Raw genomic sequence first — 25,261 nt, 5'->3', positions numbered from 1 at the left:
GGCTACAGCACCATTTCGTTTGCATTACATTTATGCATAGCAGTGTTAACATCACCATTGTCTACATTGTTTAGTTGTTCTACCTCATTGTTCGATAACCTTTACATTTTAGGCTTTTGTAGAAGCATAACACTGGTGGAACATCTTCTCTACAGGATGTCCTATTGGCTGGGCACTGTGTCGCCATCGAAATCTAGGAGTTATGCAACACATTTAACTCGCATTAAACTATTATTAACTCAAACTTAAAACCTGATGGTGTTATGAGGGGTGGTAATTGTTTACGCAGGGGTATGCTATATCTTTGTCTTTTTTTTTCTTCTTTTTTTCCTTTTAAAAGTTTATATGGTGTCAGTGCTCCTAAACTTTGTCTGATTTCAGGTGGGTGGGGTTCCCCCGTCTCCAATCTGTCTGTTAATCAATTTCCTGGGCTCTATACATTAATGATCTGCCTCTTGTTCAATTTCGGTCTCTCCATTGCCCAGACTATCCGCATTTTGGTGAATGTGGTAACGTCCCTTTCATCCCATTATTTACCCAGTTTCCCCTCCTGCCGCTGCGTCTGTATCTGCGTCCGCTGCTCTCACTATGTTGCTCCAGCTTGTCACCGCTATTTCCCATTCCTGTGCAATAGGGTAGCGACGCAGACCCTTCCCCTCCTCACTCTTCAGAACCTGGAGTTCAGTCCTGGCCCACGTTGTAACGTCTTGTCTCCACCTGACCGGGAGGGGGGTTTGGGGGCGGGAAACTGTGATTTCCAGCTCTTCGCGATTTGTCTCCTGTACAGAACCAGGGCCAGGTTCAGGAAGCGGATCTCAACCCTTCCCCGCAGTAGGTCATCTCCATAGCCCAGTAAGCACACGTCTGGAGTCGGGCTCAGGTTCACATTGAGGAGTCTTGATAGGTCAGACATCGCCTCGCCCCACCCCTGCTGGATCTCAGGACCGATCCATACCATGTGGTCAAAGTTTGCATCTACGTTTTTACATCTAGGACACTTCCTAGGATCTCCCCCATAAATTACTGTTAATCGATGTGGGGTGAGGTACGTTCTGTGTAAGTAGTTGTATTGTATATAACGCAGTCGCGCGCTGCGAGCGACAATCCGGGGATAGGCCAGGGCCCTGTTCCACTCCGCATCGGTCGGTTCCTTACCGACTGTCCTCCCCCATCTTTCTCTCAGTGGCAACAGGGAGTCTAGTGCATTCTCAATTTGAGCGCAATATAGTTTAGTAATCAAATGGGTCTCCTCACCCGATACCAATAGGAGATGCAACACCCTGTGAGTGGCCGGTTCTGCATTGACCGTGGTCCCGTGGTTAGCCATGATCTTGCTTAGTATTTTGAAATCACTAGCATTGACAAGGGGCGGAAGTCAGTTACCGAGGGCTGCTTTGTTTTGGTCTTAGGGAGCGGGATCACCAGCGCCTCTCTCATGGTGCCAGGCATTATCCCAATTCGTAGCGCTTCTGAGTACATCTCTACCAGCTGGGGAGCCAGCTGTTTCTCAATTTTTTTTGTAGAAGTCCATGGGGAGGCCGTCTGTCCCGGGGATCTTCCCAGGGGCTAGTTGCGCTATAGCTTCACTGACCTCCGCCAATGTTACTGGGCCCCCCAAGCTATCCCTATCTTCAGCCGTCAAGCTTGGTGTGGGTATCTGCCATTAATAATTATCAAAGACTTCCGTGCTGATTTCAGCCGGCTTCCCATAGAGATAGGTATAATATTCTTTGAAGGCGTTATTCACAGTACATGGTCCACTTCTGCATATCCCTTCCTTATCCAGCACATTTGTTATGGGCTTGGCCTCCCCACCCGGTCTTACCAACCATGCCAGCATTTTCCCGGACCTACCCTCTTCTGACTGTGAGGGGGCGAAATATTTTTGTGTATTGTGGCATCTGATTTGCTCTTCGACCTGTGAGTAATCCCTTCTTGCCTGATTGTATTCCTCGTTTCCTGCTGTGTCCGGCCCCTGTCCCAGTTCCCTCTCATGTATTATCTTCTCTAGTCTGGTTAGTTCTCTTTCAAGTGTGCGACAAACTCCGGCTGATTGTCCCAGACAAAAACCCCTTGTCACCACCTTAAGGGCTTCCCATTCCATTGATCTAGTGGTGGTGGACCCGCTGTTAGTTTGAATGTGATCAGTCAGATGCTGTTTCAGGGTGTCTCTATATGCTGGGTCCTCAAGCGCCGAAGGGGTTAGTCTCCAGGCCGGTATGGGGGGCCTAACCTCTGTCGCCCTCCATGTTACCAGTAGGGGATTGTGGTCGGATAATGTACGGCCCAGATATTCTGAGTGAACCATCCCCTGTGTAAGGTCTGCTGTGCACACCACCCTGTCAATTCTGGTATGGAGCCGGTGGAGGCCCGAGTAGAATGAGTAGTCCCTGTCGTGCAAGTGGTGTTCCCGCCAGATATCCATTAGCCCCCATGAATTAAACCATTCACTAAGCTTCCTGGCTATCTTACTTGTCATTGCATCCTGTGGTGGAGGAGTTGACCTATCCAAGTCTACATCTAATATACTATTGAAGTCTCCTCCGACCAGGAGCTCCCCTCTCCTCTGACGGGTGAGGTGGCTCGATAATCTCATCAGGAAGGGGATCTGGTCCTGGTTAGGGGCATACATGCAACATAGGACTATCGGTATACCGTGCAATCTTCCCTCCAGAATCACAAACCTCCCCTCCCGGTCTATGTTGGAGGCCTCAATCTCTACGGGGACCCCCGCTCGGACCCAGATCATTACTCCCCTCGCGAATGCTGAGTACTCTGTTGCGTACACCCGCCCCCTCCATCTACGTCTCAGCCTCTCGGGTTCACCTGTCGCCAGGTGGGTCTCCTGCAACATTGGCACCTGTATATTCCTCCTTTTTAAGTAAGCCAGTATTTTGTGTCGTTTCTTTGGTGACCCCATCCCCCTAACGTTCCACGTTAAGAAGTTGTATTCTGTCATGTTGATGTTTTACAGGTTTATATCGGCTGCACTTTACCCCCTTTACTTTCAGCTCTCCCCTGCTCAGTAATGGAATACTGCTGTTTTCCGACCATTCTCCACCCCTTGCCATCCTAACTTGTAACTGCCTATCCCAACTACCCCTCCCCAGGGCACCTCTCAAACAGTAGGCTGCCCAAAAAAAGAAAACCTGTGCAACAGTGCAACTTGTGTCAACTTTTAGTTGCTGTTCTCGCCAGTCTGCCTGTACGGGCGAGATTCTAGTAGGGGGGTGGCCCTGCACGGAAAGGCCTTTCGTACATCAGATTCAGCCACCCCGAGGTTGTCCAAGAAGTCTTTGGGCATCAAAGTTCGTCTGCAGTCTGTGGGGTTACTATTGGTGCCTGTACGGAGCTGCCCGAGCCCCCGTAGACGACATCACGGTCTCATCCGATTCTCCTCCAGAGCACTCCAAGGGGGACCACTCTCCACTCATACGGGCCGCTGCCTCCAATGCCGCCCTTCTGCCACTCTCCTTTTGGTTCCGGGATGGCGCCATACGGGGGCGGCTTCGGGCACGTCGCCCCCTGGGGGTTCGGCGCGGTCCGCCTCCAACCAGACCCCAACCCCCCCCTCCACACCCCCCCGAGCCGCTCCGTTTGTACTCCACAGGCTTCCAGCAACTCCCATGCCTCCTCAGGGGATTGAGGAAATTATGTTTTACCGTCTGCCATTACTTTCAGTCTAGCCGGGTATAGCAGGGAATATTGAATGCCTTCATTCCTTAGGGCCCTTTTGACTGCGATGTATGAGGCACGCTTGTTTTGTACTTCTACTGTGAAATCTGGAAAGAGTGTGACTTCGCCATTTGCTACCTTAAATGGGCCCTCTTCTCATGCCCTTTGCAGTAAGATGTCCCGGTCTCTGTAGTGTAGCAATCTTGCGATCACCACCCGAGGGGGCCTGCCTGGCGCCAGGGGTCTCGAGGGCACCGATGTGCCATTTCCAGGGTGTAGAAGGGGGTCAGCCGATCCGGCGCCACTACTGTGCTCAGCCATTTTTCGAGGAATTCCACAATATTCAATCCCTCGGCCCCCTCCGGGAGACCCACCACCCGCACAATATTCTGACGGCTTCTCCCCTCCGCATCCTCTGCTCTTTGCTCTAGGCGTGTCATTCTGTCTCTGAGGTGCGTCATTTAGGCCTGCAGGTCTTTTTGTTTTGGCGCGATGTCAGCCAGTGTGGTTTCTGTCCCTTTGACTCTGTCTGATAACTTGTGGTGGTCAGCCCTCAGGAGGCCCAGCTCAACCGCGACCTGATTGATGTTGTGTTGCAGTGTCAATTTAGTGTCTTCTATTGCGCCTAGTATTTTGTCCAGGGTGTCCTGCATTTTGATCTGCGGTGGGTTCTGCGCGTCCCCCCCTCTGTGTCCGGGGGCCGCCGCGCCGTCCATGTCTCTAGCCTTGTGGCGGTTCTTAGGGGACATTAGGTGTGCAGGTGATCGCTCCCCCAGGGGGCGAATCAGAGACCAGTCCGCCAGCCCAGGGGTCCTTCCACCCAGAGCCTCGGTCCTCAGCGCTGTCCAAGGCCCCTATGGTTCCCGGGCCCGAACCCAGCGGTACTGGAAGCAACGCCCCCGCGCTCTGGTTCACAAGAGGCTCAGGGCGCGCTTTGTTCAATCAGTAGGGGTATCACTGACCTGATCGTGTCAATCTCGGCCTCAGGGCTCGATCCGGACCATAGAGTCAAAGCGCTCGCTACAGGCCACTGCCCTGGGGGTCTTCGTGCAAGGGAGCGTGGGCCGCCTCCCTCTTATCTCCGCAGGCGGGTCCCGCCAGACATGCCATCCACCTCCAACGAGGCGCCGCGAAACGCCGTGCCACTGTACCTTCCTTCTGGGTCGGCGACTATCCGTCGATACTCTGCTCCCCAAGGGGTTCGTCCACGCAAGGGTCACCCCAGGTTTCTCCACACCTGAGACGTTGTCGGGCGTATTCAGACGTCTCTCCTCTCGGGCCCATCGGGCAGGACCCCAGCCTCCGGGCAGCCTCATCGCTCCCACGGGCAACCATACCAGGCCTTGTCACAAGCCAGGCGGTTTCTTGTGTCCGCCTCACGGCTCACGCCCAATGTTCTCCTCTGCCAGGCGGGGCACCCTGGCCGCCAGGTCCGGCCCTCTAACTAGAGCCGCCACTCTGGGCTCATGTCCGCCGCAGCAGGGGCCCCGGCGCCCCGCCAGGCCTCCTTTTCGACCTGGCCCTCAGCTTTGCTTCGGGGTACGGGGCAACCAGATTTCAGCACCATTCAGCTTCAGCCCGCCTCTTCGAATTCCGGAGGAAGGGGGGGTCAGAGGGCCCGCCCGCCCGCACCTCAGGTTGCCTTTTCCAGTGGTGCCTTCGTGGGCCCCTCCACTCGCCAGTGGGTCCCGGGAGGGGGGGGGGCCCGCCTCAAACTCCCGCTCCGGTTCGGGCGGCGCCTCCACGAAGACACGCGGCTGCAGGACTGGCCGCGCACCGATTCTCCCCTCTGCGCAGCTCCCAGCAACAGCGCAGAGGCACGCCCCAGGCCCAGGGACTCGCCGGACGCAGCCGATGCTCCTAGGAGGGCTCGCTCCGGGCCCCGTAGATGCTCAGCACACTCACGCGGGTCTCCGCTTCTTTCCGGGTTTAGTTTGCCCCGGGGGCGGCGCAGGATAAAGGATAAAGTTCCGGCCCCTCCGGAGCAGCAGAGTTAGGCGTGCGCCATCTTCAGCCGCTTGGCCACGCCCCCTAGTATTGGTCATCTTAAGTGGAGCAGTCAGCACTTTGCTTCGTTCCTAGATGTCACCATTCCTTCTCAGTCAAAATAGCGCTTGAGATTTGGTTTGTGCAAAAGGTCTGATGGAGGTGATATCTGCTTGAGATGTTGTTCACAGGAGTATCAGGACCCAAAAAACAGTCTTTCTCACACACAATGCTTTAGTTTTCACCTTTCCTTGGTGACTTTTCTGTGTTAATTGCACTGTCATTCTAACTTCTCTAATAAACTGAGCTCTACAATCTCATTTCAGTTTAAACGTTTTATTTCCAACCAATGCAGGATTTCAGAGATATACACAAGGATGTTGAGAGTTCCATTCTTTATCCTTGTAGGTTGGTGAGGCGGTGACATTAAAAAAGAGGTACATTAAGAGGATTTGTGATCCATGATTACTGTGAAGTGGTATCCGTAAAGGTATAAGTAGAAGTGTTGGCAACCACTCTTTTTACAAAACCTCTTTTTATTACTTTTATTCGCTTGTCATACATGGTGTTTAAACTTTGTAACAATTTGCATTTTCTTAAATGTAACCAAAATAAATAGGAGATACTAGGGTGAGGTTCAGAGTTGGCCACCACCTTGATGGCTTTGACTCTTCTAACTGTGCGTAGCGAGTTTGTGTCCTCCAGGGCACAGCCACCAAAAGTGATGTGCACCAATTTGTCTGGTTCTTGTTCTTGTAATAAAAGTGCCTCTATCTCAAAGTGATTGGCATCCACTCCTGTCAATCCAGTTAGTTCAGTGGCTTTTTAGGATTTTAAAAACGTTCTCATTACATTAGGAAAAGAGCCTCCTGGGTGGCTTTGAAATAACTTTTCCTGGCATTCTGACTAGGACCATGCTGACTTCCTCTCTGTTGTCTGAGTGTAAAGTACATAGTCATCTGATGCAAACTATATGCCAAAGTGTTGTTCTGAGACAGGCATTCTGACTTAATGCTCTACATCGTCTGAGAATTAGAGCTCACATACTCACTGTTGAACTCATTTGTACTTAATTCTAGTTGGTTATGGTGAAATTGTCACATCTTTGAGTGCAGGGCATGCCTACACTTTGATTCCATTTTGCAAAACCTGTCCTCTCTAAGGAGTTTCCAAAACACAATCTCTTGTACTTTCTCAGACCCACATGAGTGAAAAATGTGGTACTGTATCTGCTTTCCTCTTCTTCAAGTGGTAGCTGGTGGTATTTAGCATTGATTTCAAGCTTGGAGAACTAGTTTGCTCTATTGACTTAAGCAAACTAACTGCTTTGATGGCCTTGTTGCAGAGCAGCATGTCTATATAAAGTCTGACAGTGGCCATGTGCGTGTGGTTCTTTGTCACATAAATGAGAGATACCAGTGTGGAGGCCTGCCACCTTCTCAATGACACGTCTTATTTCCAACTTTTCATTTCAGCTTTATTTTGGACTCTGATGTGAACATTTTCAGCAGTGTCTCTGTGCTACTGCGCATGCAGTCAGGTTGCTATCTAGATGGATGGATGGAGTGGATCATGAAGCATCCCAGGCCTGTGAATAGAAACTGAAATTCAATACCAATATATTCAAGTTTGCATGTGTACTTTTAGCATAAAGTGTAGGAAGCACAGCGCCTTTTCAGTGCTGTATCTTATTAAGGGACATGTGCCCATGTCTGTTACATAAAAATTCACTTTCAGAGTTTGCAGTTTATGCCGCGTGTGTGTTTCACTGCCAGTGAAAGTAGTTCTGAAGCACAGTGTGTGTAGATGTAGTTCATGGTAGATATATTTCATTGTTTTCACCAATTCACAAGGCTTTAACCAGAACTATTATTTGTGGACCATTGTGTTGATAGACCTTTCTGTTTTGATGAGGGCAGGGATAATCAATACTTGTTTCTTTTTGTTAGGATTTCATGGGATTGGCAGTCCTCTCTAGAAACAATATTGGGAACATGTTATCTTATTTGTCATGATCATTTTGAAGCAGAGACCAGGATGTTTGGTTTCACCTTTCTAGAAGAGATGGTAGTTTCCTCTGTGGTCAGGATGGATAGACACATGCCCAGGTCAGGCATCATTCCCACTCTGAGTACATGCCTTCCTGGGAGGTGTATGTCATTCATGCTTGAGGTAACCTGAACGTTGTGTATTGTGGAGTCTGTTTTTATTTATACCTTCCATGCAAGCAGAGAACTCTGGTAATTATTTTTGGCTTATCATTTTTACAAGTGCAGTTTCCATCTTTGTATCACATGTGAGAGGCAGTTTATGTGATGTCTCAAGAGTGAGGATAGCGCCCTATCTCAGTCTCCTTAGGACAAATTACTTGCAGCGCTGGATAATTTGCACCCTTACCTTTTTTTCTTGATCACCATTGGTAAATGTGCTGCTCTTTTCTCTCGCTGCATTGAAGTAGTTGTTCAGTCAGCTCAACCACATCTTCTATCTGGATGCAGCTGCAACAGTGGGCTTCGGTTCATTGAATGGTTGCATTGGGTTCACACTTTGCCCATATCCCCTTCTCCCAAGGCTAGTAGCATGTGTACACTGCCTAACATCCTGCACATACTGTTTAGATTCAATGACTTCAAATTAACATGCTTATTTTGTCCTTTGGACAGTTAGGCCCAACCCCAATGGCAAAAGCATTGCCTAAAAGCAAAAATGATTTTGGTCTCAAAAAGCACACATTGCCATAGTAGTTTCTGGGACTGAAGAAAACTACTTTGTGAGCTAATGTACTCCTTGAGAAAGAGCAGAATGCCTTCACTCACCGTAGTAATAGTTAGAACCGTATTCCCATGAGGAATGCAATAAACGGTTTGTTTATCATTTTGGCGCAGTTTGCCGAATCCTAACAAAACATTCCAAGTAAAACATTTTTTCACCTCTGCTCCTTCCTGGAATGTTTTGAGGTGATCTGTCAAGAAGGAGCTGAGAAAAAGGGGTGAGCCCGAAAGGCTTTTCCCCATTCAGTTTCCATAGGTACTTTAGACACAGCTACAGCCCAAGCCACTGAATGGATGTACACCAAATTTGGCCAAAATTTAGGTCTTGCTCCAGAAAGAGTGCTTTTTGTGGTTTAGTGTAAATCCGTTGAGTACCTTTTTGAGCAATTAATGCTAATAAAATTGTATATTTCAGGCTGTGAAGGATCCACCAGGCCGACAGCTCTCATGGAGTAACCTGATTGGCTGCCACCACATCCACAGCGAAGAGGCTGTGGCCATTGTAGTACTCGAGACTCAGTCCTGAGTCCCGTCCAAAAAATGAAGAAAAGTCATGGCGGGGCAGACTGGGGATACCCTGACCCCTTAGGCCTGGTGGTAGAGTTCAAGAGGCACCCCACCTAGGGCAAAAAATTATTTTATTTTTTATTTTTATTTTTTAAATGTTGCTGCAAATTTGTGATTGAATTCATGACAATTAAAAAAATAAAATAAAAAAAAAAAGCGTGGGCTCCAGTGCTACTTTGAGAAAACCCGTTTGGGGGAGGTGGAGGCACAAAATATTTTTTGGGGGCAAAAAAGCGAGTCGCCTTCCCCAAGTTTTTATAGACCCCAAGGACACCATCCCCCACAGCCATATGTCATTAAAAAGGGGAGGGGCTGTGCTTTCCCCCCCCCCCCCCCCGATCTGCACCAGGCAACCATTCTCCAGGGCCAAACTCAACAAAAAGGGAGGGGGACAATGCGCCCCCCCTCCCTGCACCAGTAAAGGTCCGAAGAACCCATCCCCAGGGGTCATCTTAATTACTGTGCTCCGAGGACACAGTAGTTTCCTTGCCCGTATCAGCGCATACAGGGAACCATATGTCTGTTTACACCCAGTAGAAGCATCTTTAAATCTCCCACCGGGTGGGAGCAGACATGCCTTCCTTTCCTGCAGGAACACGTGCAGGATAGACATATCTGCTCTCATTCAGTGGGAGCTTTAAAAATAACCCTTCTGGGTGGGATCAGACTTCTGTTTCCATGCCCGTGTCCCAGTGGGCAGGGAAAATCACATTGCTTCTGCCTGGCTGGAGCATGGAGAAACAGCAGTGTGTGGGGAGCTGACTGAGGCTGTGGGGACCCTGGGGCTTCCCTGCGGCCCTCAATTTATCAATTGGTGGATGCCCGGGTGGGCACCGACCTACCATCAAGACAGGCTCCGGGGATGGGGTTCCTGGGGCCACAGTGGACTCAGGTAAGAGGGTCCTTGCCCCCCTCCTCCTTTTTTATTGGAATTCAACCCAGGAGAATTGAGTTCATGCGGTCTACTAAGGCGCGGAGAGGGGACCTGTGTGCCCCTGCCGTTAATATTTGTTTTGAGACCGGGGATGTGGATCCAGGGGCTACTATTGGCATGGAGAGGGGGGCCTTGCACCTTCCCCTACCCTCCCCCCATAACATATATGGTTTGGCCCCTGAAGATAGGATCCCCAGGGCCACTATTGGCTCAGGGAGAGGAGCTGTGCATCCCCTCCCTTAGGGTTCCAGGAGATAGTGTCCCTGGGACTGTTTCTTACTCAAGGAGGTAGGCCAGGTTCCCCCATCCCCTTAAAAAATAGATAAATAAAAAATGCCCTGGGCGGTAGGGTCCCCGGTACCCGAAAGACAACCCTATGCCGCGCAAAGACCTAAGTTCGTGCATGAATTTGGTGTTGAGTGGCAGCCTACAGTGGGTTGGGCATGGCCAAGTCAACACGGCTATGTGCGGCCTGGGGTTGGGTGCTTGCAGGATGTTAGATGTAGGGCATGCCCATGGCTAAACCACCCTGCTGGCTGCCAACCCCCAGTGCACATTGCTTAAGGCCGTGCGTGGCAAGCATTGGCTTTATGTATGCTATTGAAATATTACTTTACGTTTACAAAAAAAAACTTGAAATTCACAGAAAAAAACAAAGGTTAAAGGGACGTTATAGATAGGTGAGTAGACCAGTGAAAACATGCCGTTTTAAACAAACAAAACCACTGAAATTCACCAGTTATAGTTATCTCAAGGAACTACAACTCATGCCCCAAAGTAACTATAACTCACATTCTCGGCATGCACTGCTAGTTTCCCGACTCATGACAGTGTGCATGTCGGGGGTGTATGCTTATCTTTCTTCACTATGTGAACAGAGGCAGATATGGTTTCCAATGAAAAGGTCCTATTTGGTTGCTGATCAAATAGGTTCATTATGTTCCCTTCGATATTGTCAAATTTAGTGCAGAACGGTCAGGAGGTGGGGAGAGCAAGGCAGTGATATTGGTGAAAAAATCCAAACCGCTGGTCAAAAGATCACCAGATCTGACAGACCATCGACACGTGACTACATTGAGTACCTTTTGCTGGCTTAATGCATTTTGTCCAGCTGTTTTGGAGGGCTTTAAACAGTATCTAGTTACTAATGGATATCCAGTGTAGGCAATTGGTCACAAACACGTGCTTACAAAGAAATAAGCTTGATGTAGGTAATGTGTGAAAACTGTAGGGTAAACCTAGGGTTACCATATCTCCCCAGAGGTGCAATAACCTTAGTCCTGGGTTTTATATTAATAGATCAGTATTTTCTGGTAACTTAAGAGAACACTTCTCTCTGGGAGTTGTAGTCTTTGCTTTGTTTGACATAATTGGGTGAGTACACTTTATACCAATAGTTTGTGAAACGTAGAGCCATAACTGAACATGTTATGTTTGGTGTACAAGGAGCGGTCTGGTTCCCTTAATATAACGTATGTCACATGCCTTGGAGACATGTATATATTGAGTTTTAATACCATATCTGTATGCATGTAAATCAATTATATCAAATAGAACAAGGCTGGAATGGGGACGCAGTGTTTACTGTATTGGTACCAACAGGGTTTCATTCCAAAGATGAAGCATTGATGGTCATGGCGAATAAAGTTTCCCATCACACAGAAGAAACAATAGCTTCAAGGAAAAGACAAACACTGAATGAGTGTTGACACTGTACTCCGTCCCCAAGATTAATTTGATTTCCTTCACAGTCAGGATAAATATTTAGTGTACATGAAGAATGCAACACGCAAGCACTAATCAATAATTTATCCGTCAGTCAATGCATCCTACCCCTATGTGTGTTGTTTGTGACTACCCGTGTTGTGAATACCACTGTGTACTTTAGGGTACATATGTCTGTTTCTATTATGTGCATCAGTGCCTCAATTTGCCGCAGTATCACCGTGAATGTTAGTCCCTACATTGTTATATGCAAGTCTGTGTCTGTTCTGAATGAGTGTCTGTACGCTTGATGGCTTGCTTACCTCTTGTTTATTTGTATGGATACCGCTGTGTCTTTCGGTATATGTACTTTGTGTCTGTTGACCTGTTTACAGATGTCTATTATTTGTTTGGCTGTGTACATGGATATCTTTTGTTTGTTTTGTTAACATGTCTTTGGATGAGTGAAAATATGTGCATATATGTTAGTCTTGTGCATGGCAGGAGAGCCCTTGTGTCTCTGTCGGTGCTTCTATCTACCTGTAGATGTATGCATCTTTGTGTGGATGTCTGTAGGTTTGTGGTGTCAGTCCACTGGTCTATGTTTCTGCTTGTCTGTTTTCTGAGTATATGTTTTGTGGAGTGTGTGTTTGGCTATATTTTGCTGCCTGTTTGCCTTTGTGTGTTGGTCTGCACATGTTAATTTCTGTATGTCATGTGGCCTGTGTGCCCCCTGTATATCTGTTCGTCTTGGAGCAAAATATTCCGTATGATTGCCTTAAATGTGTGTGTGTGTGTGTGGCATGGTGTCTATAGGTTTTTAACTTGTGTGTTTGTTGCATTGCTCTGCAGATATGCATGTATGTGTTATCAGAGTGTATCCACCACAATAAAACTCACAGTATTGGCTTTTCAATGCAATTGTATTATTCTCTTTTATTTATGCAACTTCTGGTTTTAGAGTTAAAATTTCAACATACTATATATAATGCCCCTGAAGAGTCATAAATAGTTTTACGATGCCTTTCATGTCTCTCCTGGCCCCCAGTATGAGGCATTGTCTCCTCTCCTTTGGTGTAGTATGAGTTTGAAACTGAAAATATGTTTACTTGTGTGGTAAGTAATATGTTATGCTTCTAGTGCTGCTGTTTGTGCTTTGCCTGTTGAACGTGAAAAAGAAAGATGAACTGCTAAGCGTTGCATTCTTGATGCTCTTCATCCCAGAATGGTTTTGCCTCAATCTTTGGAGTGAGATCAGTTTTAGGGTGTGATGTTAGTTAGGATGGAGCAGCAAATAAGATGTTTGACTTAATGTTGGAAAATAGTCTCTGGGAAATGCAGTGTTTCGATTGATAGAAACGTTTTGGACCTATATGGTTCGATATGTAGTGTAAGTTCACTTAGTCCACTTACTAACAACAGTTTCTATCTTTGGTTTCTGTTTTTGCCGTGCTACGTGTTGGTGAACTCATTGCCAATCCTCACTAGGTTGTTGAATCTCTGCTGGCACTCCTGTCTTTGCATGAATGTTAAATATTCAGCAAAACAATGCATCATAAATAGCTTGAGAATGGACTGAAAAGTGTGTTGTCTTTAAACACTGGGGCTCTAAGAAGAATAAATTATGGGCAAGTAAGTGTATCAGTGTAGGAAGCAAAACTGGATTTGAAATAAGCATTGGTAGAGCCTGTATGTCTTTTAGGACCTCCTGACGTTTGCAGTATTTGCTAGCAATGCTGAACAAGTGATGTAACAACTGTTGCGGGCCGAGTCATTCTGTAGGCACGTGCATGTGTCATAAAGCATTGAAGTGTCTGAAGATTGAAGCTGGTGACATTTTATTTTAGTTTTTATTGACTGATCTAAGATAGCGTCACATAGATTGGTCTACACCAACAACAAAAATTGTAAGTGTAGAAAGGGCTTTTGTGGAGGGTTGGCAGCAATTTCCTGCCTGGCTCTCCCAAAAAAAGGAAATAAAAAAGAATGGCGGAGGTGGGGGCTTGGTGCAGCAGAGCTGTGTGTGGAGGAGAGGGCTGAGGGAAGGCAGCAGCGGGTGGGGGGGCTAAGCGAGGAGGCACAAGGAGGAGGGCAACACGGGAGGCGGATGTAGAAGTACACAAGGGACAGCAACACAGTTCAGGAGGTAGAAGAACATGGAGAAGAGAGGGTAAAAGAGAGCATGTGGGGAGAAAGTCACACAAAGGAGACAGCTGGAAAACATGGAGTGCCTAAATAAAAAGAATAAAGTAGTTCTCTAAACGTGAGGAGTGGAACGACACTGATAACACGACTATGCTTCTGGGGATGGACATACACACATGCAAAAAGAAAAAGGCAAGTCATTAATTAAGAAGCAATCCAATGAAAGTGACTGTAAACGCAACCAGTGGTAAGCAGTGGATGGACTCTAACTGCTTAGTAAATTGATAATAGTTTTTTTCCGACCAGACCGTTTGCGCGGTCTGGTGGCTCAACCTTAAAATGTTAAAATGACCTTGTGGTGTTTGCCCCAGGTCCTCTTTATCTCACTGTTCTGCAGCTGTCAATACCAAGTTTGTACTCCCCTATACACAAGCTTGTCATTTAAAAAAAATATTGCAAAGAAAATGTGTTGCGTTTGACTCCAGAACCACACATCCAAGAATACAGAATGGTCCTGACTGATTAGCTCCAGTGCTGCAGAATAGCTATGTATTTAACTGTGGTTAAATTCAGCTATCCATCATGCGATCCATCTGTTCATCACTTTTCATCAATGTAAGACAGAAAATTCTGTATGTCTCTTACCTCTGGCAGTGAATGCAGTGTACTGTAGAACGTCCTGCTTTCATCTATTACTGTGTTCTAGGGCAGTGGTGGCATTGATGGGGTGAGAGATAAGGATGCTATTTGCACCGTGCAAACTTGGCGCAAACTAAAAACTCTGATAAGTTCTCTGGGATGAACGTTTATCTCGAACTAAGGCTAAAATCATAAATTCAGTAACATATCAATGACAGTGAAACAGATTTTACCCCACAATAACAACAGAGAGGAGTATATTTGTAAACCATGAAGGTTTCTTGCCAAATTAATAAAGTTACAATCTCAAAATCGAATCAGCTTACTCATAAATCACTTATCGCCTTCCTACAGAATGGGTGAATATAATCCAGGCAGCTCAAAATGACCACTATAGGGGCGGAGCCAAAAGCCGAAGAAGATGGCGGCTCATTTGTAGAGCCGGACAGAATGGAGACGGAGAAATAGGCCAAAGAACATTTCTCTGATTTTCATATACCTGGAAAATGAATGCAGACGCATTGGAAGTCGTCAGGATGGCATAGACTACTGTATAGTGCTGTACGGATTGCAAGCTGTGAAACCGAAATACTTGCTGAAACTCGTGATGATTGTAGAGGTCAAAATGGCGACATACAGATAAGCTCGAGCTCCGAATGTTACAATCTGCTTTTATCTGTACTTTTAAACCTCCAGGAATAATGATGATCATCTCTCTAGCACATCGTGTAACCCCTGGTACTCTAAATGATGATTGAAATAGATCATATTTTTATGCAATGTGAATCAGACTTTAACGACCTACCGGCAGATAACAAATACGCATGCTGCTTGGTTAAACATCTCCTGCATCAACATTATAACGTGTGGACGCTGGATGCGCTAATATTATGTCTTCTCTTCGTGTTGTTTCCTGTTTCAACTTCACATTTAACAAATTATATTAAAATGCTGCATTTCATAGAACTTGGTGAGATAACATATATTTAATCCAGAGAACATTAAACAATCTGATTGTTTCTACTGCATCATTTGGATAAATGACGAGATTGTCGTGATATGCCTTGAATATTAATCAGCCCGAATAAGTTTTCATATGATCATTTATCTTGTAAAACTCAGGGACAACACACGTATAACTTTTTGGAACTACTGTGAATTATGACTAAAATGGCTTTAACTTACATGGTAAATTTCACAATGGCTCAGAGAGTCTGAGATTGAAATAGTTCAGAAACACTGAAAGAAAACATATATTTATGTCATATGTCCGATCCTAAGGCTGGAAGGCAATTGTTGTATAGTGAAGCTTTATTGTCAAGTCCTGGCGGCACTGCTTTTAAAAGTAAAATGGCGGACTCTGCTGAATTACCCACAGCAGCTATGGATACAATTCTGTAAGAACTGTTAGACATAAAAAACTCCATTGCATCCTTGGACAATAAGGATTCCACCAACACTACAGAAGTCCAAGGTTTAAGGAATGATGTTACCAAGTTTCAATCTTGTATGCAATCAATGGATGATCGAATTACGACTATTGAATCTCGCCTCGACTCGATACCTGAATCTGGTCAAGATATCTGGTATTAACAGCAGAAAGTGACTGATCTGGAAGATCGGAGTAGAAGGAATCATCTAAGAATTATAGATCTTCCAAAGCAAATAGAGAAAGATAACATTTTAGACTTTTTATCCACTTTGATTCCTACCTTGACAAACATCACTTTTACAGTGCTCTTGGAGTTTCAAAGAGCTCACCGTGTCAGATCACGTGGAACAGATTATTCCACTAGACCTAGACATATTTTAGTCTGCTGCCCACGCCATCAACAAGCCCGCCAAATAATCATGGCAGCTAAAAAATATGGACCATATGAATATGAGAAATCTCAGGTAATCATCATGGCAGACATTTCAGCACCTACCAATCTCAAAAGGAAACAATGTTTAAATCAACGTAATAAACTAAAGAAAAGAGATATAAAGTAGGCTCTTTTGGAACCTGCCACTATGATTATAACTTTTCAAGGGAAAACTAAAGAATATTCAGATCCACATGACTTGGAATTCTTTTTTAAATGACGTGGATGAAAAAGACTCAGGGATGGAACATAAATCTTCTACTCCTTCACCAGTTAAACAACTCTCTCCATCCCCTACCACGGAGGAAGTTGATCAAAGTGAATGGGAAAATGTTCAGCGCCCTTGGTCACATGGTGGTAAATTGAAAGCATGGAAAAAAATATCAAACAAGAGACAAGTCTAGATCACCCTTGAAATCTCAATTTAGGCTGAAATGCTAATTAAAGACGATGCTGCTGTGTATGTTTTTCTTTGTTTTTTTTTCTTCCTTTTGAAGATTATATTTGTTTTTTTTAAATTGGGGAAAGAGGGAAAGCAAAAAAAGGGAAAAAGAAAACCTAAATCGGATACTGTATAATATATTCGACATGGCACTTACTTCTTCTTCTCTGTTCATCTCTTCGAGGCACTTTGGTATATTCCCCCAGATTAAAGTTTTAGATGTCAGGTGTACATAATTGTCTTAACACCTAGTTGGACAATCTATTTAGATTTTGATAGGTTAGATAAATAATCATTTCTTAATTTGATTTAATATATAATTTTAGTGATTTAAGATCTCATTTTTAATTATCGATCCTACAGAATATATTTAATTTTTCACACCCTTTTTATTCTCTCTTTATATTTCTTCTTCATCTTCTCCTTCTTATCTTGTTTCTTTAACTTCACCCTATAGCGTTCTATCGTCAAAATCCAGATTGTTATTGTTTTGTTAATTTACTTATGTCAGTTTATAAATTGAAACCTTTGAATGTTGTATCCTTGAATGTAAATGGTTTGACACACTTTATAGCCTTAATATAAGAAACACATCTTAACGAGCCAGAAAGTGAAAAATTGAAAAGAAATTGGATTGGTCAAGTTATACATGCAAGTATAACACATAATATTTCTAATAATGTAGATAATCCTATTCGGAAATGTGGAGTAGCTATTCTATTTCATAAAAACTTACCATATAAAATCATACAGTCACGGTTGGATGACGAAGGCAGATATGCATTTGTGAAAATACGTATTAGGAATTCATTTATGGTCATAGGCAGAATATATGCACCTAATGATTCCAAAGCGATATTCATTTCAAAGATTAGTAGATTACTTTCATCCTTTGGACCTACAAACTTATTGATTGGGGGTGATTGGAATGTTATTATGGACCCATTTATTGACAGATCAGTCAAACCAGCTCTATATCACACAAGTGATAGGTATTTTATAAAGGATCTCATAGAAGATTTCGCATTACAAGAATCATGGCGCTTGTTACACCCAGGTGATAGAGACTACACTTTCACATCTTGTTCACAATTAATTCGGCCTAGAATAATTATTTCTTAACATCATCCACAATGTTGCAATCAATAACACATGCAGGAATTACTCCTTGCAGCCTCTGAGACCATGAATTAATAGACTTGCATATTAATATTGAATTAACACAACCTCCTAAATCTAACTGAAGATTTAATGTTTCTATATAAGACCCCTCAGGCTAAAATAAATATTTTTCAACATGTTGCCCAATTTCTTGAGGAGAATAAAGACTCTGTCACAGACGCTAGTACATTATGGGGAGCCGGCAAAGCAGTCATTAGAGGAATGATTATGAGAGACTCATATCTCCTTAAAAAAACAATCGAATAATAAGAGGGTTTTATTGGAAAAAGAGATTGCAACACTTTCGAAGGACTATAATATATCTGAATCCCCTGAAATTTAAAAAAATCTATTATTGGCCAAATTCAGACTTAATAACTTATATACTTCTCATGCAGAAAAATGCCTATTTCCAATTCGTCAACGTAATTATGAAAGGGGGAAAAAAGTGAGACGTCTCTTAGCATATCAACTAGGTCAACAAGAATCATCCAGAACGATATCTGCCATTCGAGATTCTTCGAATAATTTGATCACTTAAGAATGTAAAATGTACATATAGTTGTAGTAAAATGAAAGGTTTTGTGTAATGCCAGTCCTAAAAATTGTAGTGGGCATTCTGATAGGAATAGGTTGAGTGCAAGCATTGGATTACAGATGCGATGTAGGGCGAATCCTGAAAGTTTACATTTTATCCCCACCTTTACTTAAGTAAGGGCACAAGATTGAACCACAAATGCTAATGAGGTGAGAGCAGTAAGTTAGTACAATTGTTTGGGGAATGGGATTTTATAAAATAAGTGTTTGCTTTCATACATCAACTGCTACTTGCATGTATTAGGAGCGTGGCTCTTGATGCAGAAACCTCATGACGGGCTTCAAGATTATAAAAACAGTGTGTAGTGTTGAACTCAAAAGCCAAAGAACTGAGGAAACTTATTGTATTAATCCACCTTTAAAATTACTACACAGTTGGACTGATTTAAAGCCTTCTTAGTGAATGAATGTTTGTTATTGTGGTTAAATCTAGATCCTGCTCATAGCACTACAGATATAAGTAGAAACATTCTTCTGATTTAGGTTCAGACAAACGCAAGTCTTTATTTTTGATATTGTGGTATGTTAGAAGGCAGAAAGCCACTCACCTTGCTTGTGTTTCAGCTTGTGCTCCAGGACTTTTAAGTATATCATACTCACTTTGGTAGTGGTAGCGTCGCCCATGCATGTTAACTGATATCGAACTGCAGCCTTCACTCCTTGCTAGGTCGCGGCTAGACTGCTCATGCGCTGTCCCTTTGACCCATTTTGTTTACACTGAGTGGGCTTGGGGCCTGCCCACAGATTTTCATTGGTTTGCTAGACCATTGCTCTCATTTCCTGCGTTCTGGTTTGTGAAGGCATGTCTAAGTCATGACCTCTCTTTGAGTTTGCCCTGTCCTGGAGCATGGGCCAAGTTGTTGTGTCCATTCACTTCTCCCGTTTATGGAGCTACTTTTTTGTGTCCATGCACTCCACATGAGTGCTTGTTTTCCCCTCTGCCACATTCAGTTTCTTCTCCATCCCCAATCCTTTTTATGGATCCCGCCACCCATTCTTGTTTGTGTTGTGCTTGTGAAACTAGAAGCAGTTTCTAGTGGAAGAGGAATGTGCGCCTGCAAGCCTCTTGTCAGGAGCTGCTTTACGATTTTGCACCTCACTTGCGAAACTGTTGTGTGCAGTAAAGGGCTTAGTGCCCGAAGGTGGCTTACGATTAGTTGGCTTGCGTGGCACTCTTCTTTACAGCCTCATAATTCATCAAGGCAAGCCCAACATAATTTCCGTTTCTCTGTATAGAGCAGGGACCAAGCACTGATTGATTCAACTTAATCAGTGCACTTCCACTGCTCCCAACATGATTGAGGTACTATCTTGTTCTTTTTCATTTCTAGTGCCCTTCGAACAGAAGGCTTGTGACTGGCCAAAATGTGCCCACAAACGAAATTACAAAGTTTTATTTTTTATAGCTAACTTTCTTTTATTTTGCCAACTTGCCTTTTAACACTTTGCACTCATGTTTTCTTTTCTTTTGTTTTTGCTCAAGGCCGCTCTTCTCAATGATCTTGTTCAAAATATTGCAAAGTGACATTGTTTCTTTATTATGTGTAATCTCTAAAATGGTGCTTTTACACATAATCATGCAGTAAACCTCCATCCATCCCAGTCCAATCCGCCCCAATCTGATCCCCCTAACCCACCCCAGTCTAATCTGCCCCACAACAGTTCAGCCCACTCCAATCAAAAACAATCTGTCCCACACCAAAACAATCTGCCTCATGCAGTCCAAAACAATATGCCACACTCTAATCTAAAATAGTCTGCCCCTCTGCAATCCAAAGCAACATGCCCCACTCTAATCCAAAACAATATCCCTAGTCCTATCTGCCCCACGCCAATCTGCCCCACACCAATCCAAAACAATCTGTCTCACTCAATCTGCCCCACTCCAGTCCAAAACTATACGCTACACTCAAATCCAGTCCACCTCATCCCAGTCCAATCCACCTCACTCCAATCCACCCCACTCATTCCCAATTTACCCCACTCCACTCCAGTCCAAGCCACCCCACCCCACCCCAAACCAACCCCATCCACCCATCTCCAATCGAGTCCACTCCACTCCCCCTAATACAATCTGCCCCACTCCAATCTGAAGCAGTCTGCCCCACTCCTGTCTGCCCCACTCCAATCCAAAACAGTCTGCCCCACTCCAATCTATTTCAATCTGTCCCACTTTAATCCAAAACAACCTGCCCCACTCCACCCTGCCCCACTCCAATCCCAAACAACCAACTCTAATCCAGAGCAATCTGCCCCACTCTAGTTCGCCCCAATCCAATCCACCCTACTCCACTCCAATCCACCCCTCTCCAAACCATTTTAATCTACTCCCTCCAATTCAGTCCACCTCTCTTCAATGAATCCACACCACTCCAACGCCACCCAACTCCAATCCAGCCCCACCCATCCCACTAAATCCAATTCACCGTAATCCACTCAACTCTACTGAACCACACTCCTCCCCACCCCTAACCAATCCAACCCACCACACTCAATCTAATCCACCACACCCTAATCCAAGCCACTTTACTCAGTCCAATCTACCTCACTCAAATGCGATCAACCTCAATCCAATCCACCCAAATCCGGTACACCCCCAATCCACCCACCCCATTTCAATCCAATCCACCCATTCTACTTCCACCCATCCTACTTCCAGTCCACCCATCCTACTTTAGGCCACCCACTTCTATCCAATTCATCCAGCATACCCCACTCCAAAGCATCCCACCCTTTTCCAGGCCACCCTAATCCAATTCACCCCATGGCAATCCAACCCACTCCACCCCACCTGAATCCACCCCATTTCAATTGAATTCACCCCACTCTACCACAATCCATCCACCTCATCCCATTTCAGTCCACCTCACTCCAATCCATCCAGCCTACTACACTCCAATCCACCCCAGTCCAATCCAAAACACCCCACCCCAACACACCACACCCCAATGTAATCCACCCCACCCTATTTCAATCCACCCATTTCCAATCCAGTCACCTCCACCCCACTAAAATCCACCAAACTCACTCCAATCCACCACACTCTATCCAGTGAAATCCACCCCACTCCACCCCATCCCAGTTCAGTCCACCCCACTCCAATCAAACTCCCCGCATCCCACTCCAACCCAATGAATCCAATCCAATCCACCCCACCCCATTCCAATCCAGCCACTCCAGTCCAATGTAATCCACCCAGTCCAATCCACTCTACTCCACCCCGCCCCATCACTCCAATCCGAGCCACACACCCCAATCCAATCTAATCCATCCCTTTCCAATCCACCTGACCCCATTTTAATCCACCCAACTCAATCCACCCCTGTTTACCTCAGTCCACTACAACCTACTCCACCCTATTCCACCCACCCCACTCTCTACCACTGACCTGTACTCAACTCTACAACACTCTACTCCCCCCCTACTCCACTCTGTGACACTCCAACAAAACCACACTCTACGACATTTTACTCCCCAACTCCACTCTGACTCTCCATGCCACTAACGTTTAGTCATGCTGAACACCCACACTGGTGTACAACATGACAAAAACACTTTGCCCAAGCCAATAGGCAAGGCTTATCGGCTTTTCCAATGCGTATTTACTTCCTGTGTGCTGGTGACCTGTTTGCCCTGAGTGTTTATAGTAAATCAGTTGCAGTTTAAAAAAGAAATGCTTTTTTTTATTCCTGAACTCCATGTAAATTAGAATGGCTTCTAGCAAAGGTATTATTAATGTGGACAGCATTTGAACTTCCCGTGACCCTATTTTATCAGAGAGTCTAAAATGTCATTGCATTGTTTCATGTTATCTAAATTCTTACTTCCTGTGAGTGCTGCACATATCTAGCATGTAAATCGTACATTCAACAGACTAAACAAAGACACTTTCTTGAATTTTGAAGAAACGTTTCATATTTTACGTGATATGTGTTGTATGATTTACATAGCAAATATTATCAGGGCTTCGATGGTCCACGGGCTCTAAGATCCCAAACGCCTTCCTCCCCTCTCGTATTATGTTGCTTGACTACTCTTCCCTTATTGTTTTGCAATATGGCTAAAAGATACTGACAACGCCAATAGCTCTCCGATTACCGAGACCTATTGTCTTTGCCATTGCTTGTTTTTAAAGTGCACTATAGGCAAGAATATATATTTAAAAAAATACTCCACAGACGCCTTTCTTAGGGAAGAGAAACGAACTGGGCAATCGTTTGTAACAGAATGAGCAATGCTGTTTACTTCCGCTGTCTTTTTAGAAATTGTATACAAAAATCAAGAGTTCATGTAAGTAATGTCTGGAGAGTTAGAGAGAGGGTCTTCTAGATATCTGTGACGCTGTCGAAATTACTACAAGTAAAGATATATCCACAAAAGCTTCAAGCTCTCGTATTTCACTTGCTTTCTTGCTGCATAGACTACCCTCATATGGTTCCACAGTGGCCACGTCTCACGTGATTATGTTTGAGACAAAGCAACCAGCGCCTTTGCTTACTCGGTCCTTGACTCCGGCAACACTGACTATAACGTGTTTATGAGCTAAAACATAAGCATTGTCTAATTACACACAACTTTCCTTTCTCGTGTTATCTTTTCTTTTTAGCTCATATCCTGATTTTTATAAATCGCAGTTAAAAACAAACCCCGAAAAGGGTATTAGACCAACAGAAAAGCATTATGATAAATACAGTTTCGCTCTTGACGAAAAAGTAAATGTAAAGATCGGATAAATAGAGACAATTAATTGTTCTTTTCTTGTTTGACAGTTGGTGATTAAAGTAACTCATGACTTTCGTTTACAACTACAGTGTTTGAAAGATGTAGATTTCTGTTTTTTTTGGTCTGGTCACTGAAGATCACTTTGAGCTTGGTTCATACATTTTTAATCAGTGAAAGTTTGTGTGACTTCAGTCAGGAACAAATACACATTATGGTACTGATGGGAAAAATGTGTTTCTTCCTCATGCAGCTCCCCATCCTGATCAGAGCAACATCCGATGATGAGATTCCTTGCCCGGGGTATGTGTTTGAAGAAATTGCCAGTATCCTTTTGCCAGATATGTTTTTTTTTGCAGGTGCCACCCTTCTTCCTCTTTTCCCCTTCTAAGGGGGGGAGGGGGGGCACATTTAACACACTGCAAGCATATGTGTTTGAGCAACAAAGTCACAGTTACAAAAAGACAACAATTTGTAGAGCAATGTAGAGGTGATTGGGGATTTGAGATATTGTATGTCTCTGCAGGGCTATTGCAAGGTTGTATTTTATGGTTGCATTCGTCTAACAGACATTGGCAAAGCCAATAGGTCTCGCAATGATAGAGCTCTTGGCTGTGCAGCATGGTTGAAAGAAAAAGAAAGCCCTGTCACGGCGAGTGCTGGCTGCGTTACAACACTTTTTTAATATTGCTGGCAGATCTGGAGGCAACACGAAGGGAGTGAGGCGTGTTTATGGGAAACACAGACAACGGAGGGTGTGGGGGAGTGATATGAGTGTTTTTTTGTGTTTTTTTTTTTTTTGTGGGGTGGAAGGCAACATGGATGTGGTGGGAGGTAACACTGAGGGAGGGTGGGTGAATCGGGGGAAACACAGTGTGAAGGAGGGTCTGGCAGCACAAACAGCAGAGGGTGAGGAGGCAAGTGCTTAAAAACAAATAAAAAGTTAGCACCTGAAAAAATGAACAGTGGAAGGACACAAGTAATGTGTCAGTGCTTCAGGGGTGGGACAAACACCAGAAGAGGAAGTAAGCCTATGGCAGCTGACCAATAAGAAGCAAGCAAATGAGAGTGACAATGGAGGCAACTAATGGTAGGCAATATGCGGCCTCTGAACCTAAAAGGTCTTGAATAGACCCAGAATGCTGTCAAAGTAAGACCTTAAAATGTAGCTTGCAGTTCTCCTTAATAACTGAAGGAAACAATGAATTGTTATTAGAAAGGTATTGACTCCATCCAGTGAGCCGTGGATCCGATTGAAGCAAGTAAGATGTATCCTTATTAGGTATTAAAAGCTCCATTACCCTTCATGTGTTAGAGACAAAGACGATCATGCTCATTCTGCAAACTGAGATTGTGGATCACCAACCCTCTCTTATCCTCAGTCTTTCTCCCTTTCCATTGTGGAAAGGCAGTTAAGCCAATCTCTTCTCTGAACACCCTGATCTGTGCTCGTAAGATTCCAAAACAGGAAATTCAGCAAGCACTCAACCAAACTTTGTGCTCACCATAGACTGAGGCCACCTCCTGCCTTCTCCTCCAGTTCTGCCAGGGACCGTTGAAACAACCCCTCGATTGTTCCTCTTTTTGTACTGTAGTATATCTAATCTGCCTCAGGCTCCAAATTGCAGCACAGCCTGGCTTCCATACTTAGATTTGTTGCTGTCCTAAACATGCCTAAAATAAGCCACATGAAATAAGTGTTGCATTATATACAAAACAAAGGTTAGTGATATTGTAGGAAATGTTGTACTGCAATGCCACAGCAACAAAGGCTTTTTTGTTATAGGAAGGAGCAAAATAGGTGTAATTAAAACCAGACTTGCCAGCTTCTTGGTTGGATCAAGTCAAGTGATTTAAAACATGCACCAAATACATACTTGAACAATGGGTCACAATAATATGAGCCTGCTCCTAGTTTTGACAAGCTCTAGAAAAATCTAAAAATCCACCATATACAAGTTTATTGGATGCAGACAAACCTGTGTAGCTAGAGGATGAATAGAGGTTTCTAATTCTGGAGTTACCATATTGTTGTGCTGATGTTGTGTCCTAGGTC

General features: G+C 44.6%; 1 protein-coding gene across 1 annotated transcript in view; it reads left to right on the top strand.

Annotated features, from left to right (window-relative positions):
* TEPSIN (TEPSIN adaptor related protein complex 4 accessory protein) overlaps nucleotides 1-25,261 on the top strand; it is a 206,207-nt gene that overhangs the window by 16,228 nt on the left and 164,718 nt on the right. Inside the window, exon 2 of the mRNA XM_069199756.1 lies at nucleotides 23,459-23,531. Within this exon, the coding sequence (XP_069055857.1) occupies nucleotides 23,459-23,531 (73 nt within the window). The remainder of the gene's footprint in view (nucleotides 1-23,458; nucleotides 23,532-25,261) is intronic.

This window comes from Pleurodeles waltl, chromosome 7 (genome assembly GCF_031143425.1).
Source record: "Pleurodeles waltl isolate 20211129_DDA chromosome 7, aPleWal1.hap1.20221129, whole genome shotgun sequence".
NCBI classification, from domain to species: domain Eukaryota; kingdom Metazoa; phylum Chordata; class Amphibia; order Caudata; family Salamandridae; genus Pleurodeles; species Pleurodeles waltl.
This window is presented reverse-complemented; position numbering and strand designations above follow the sequence as displayed.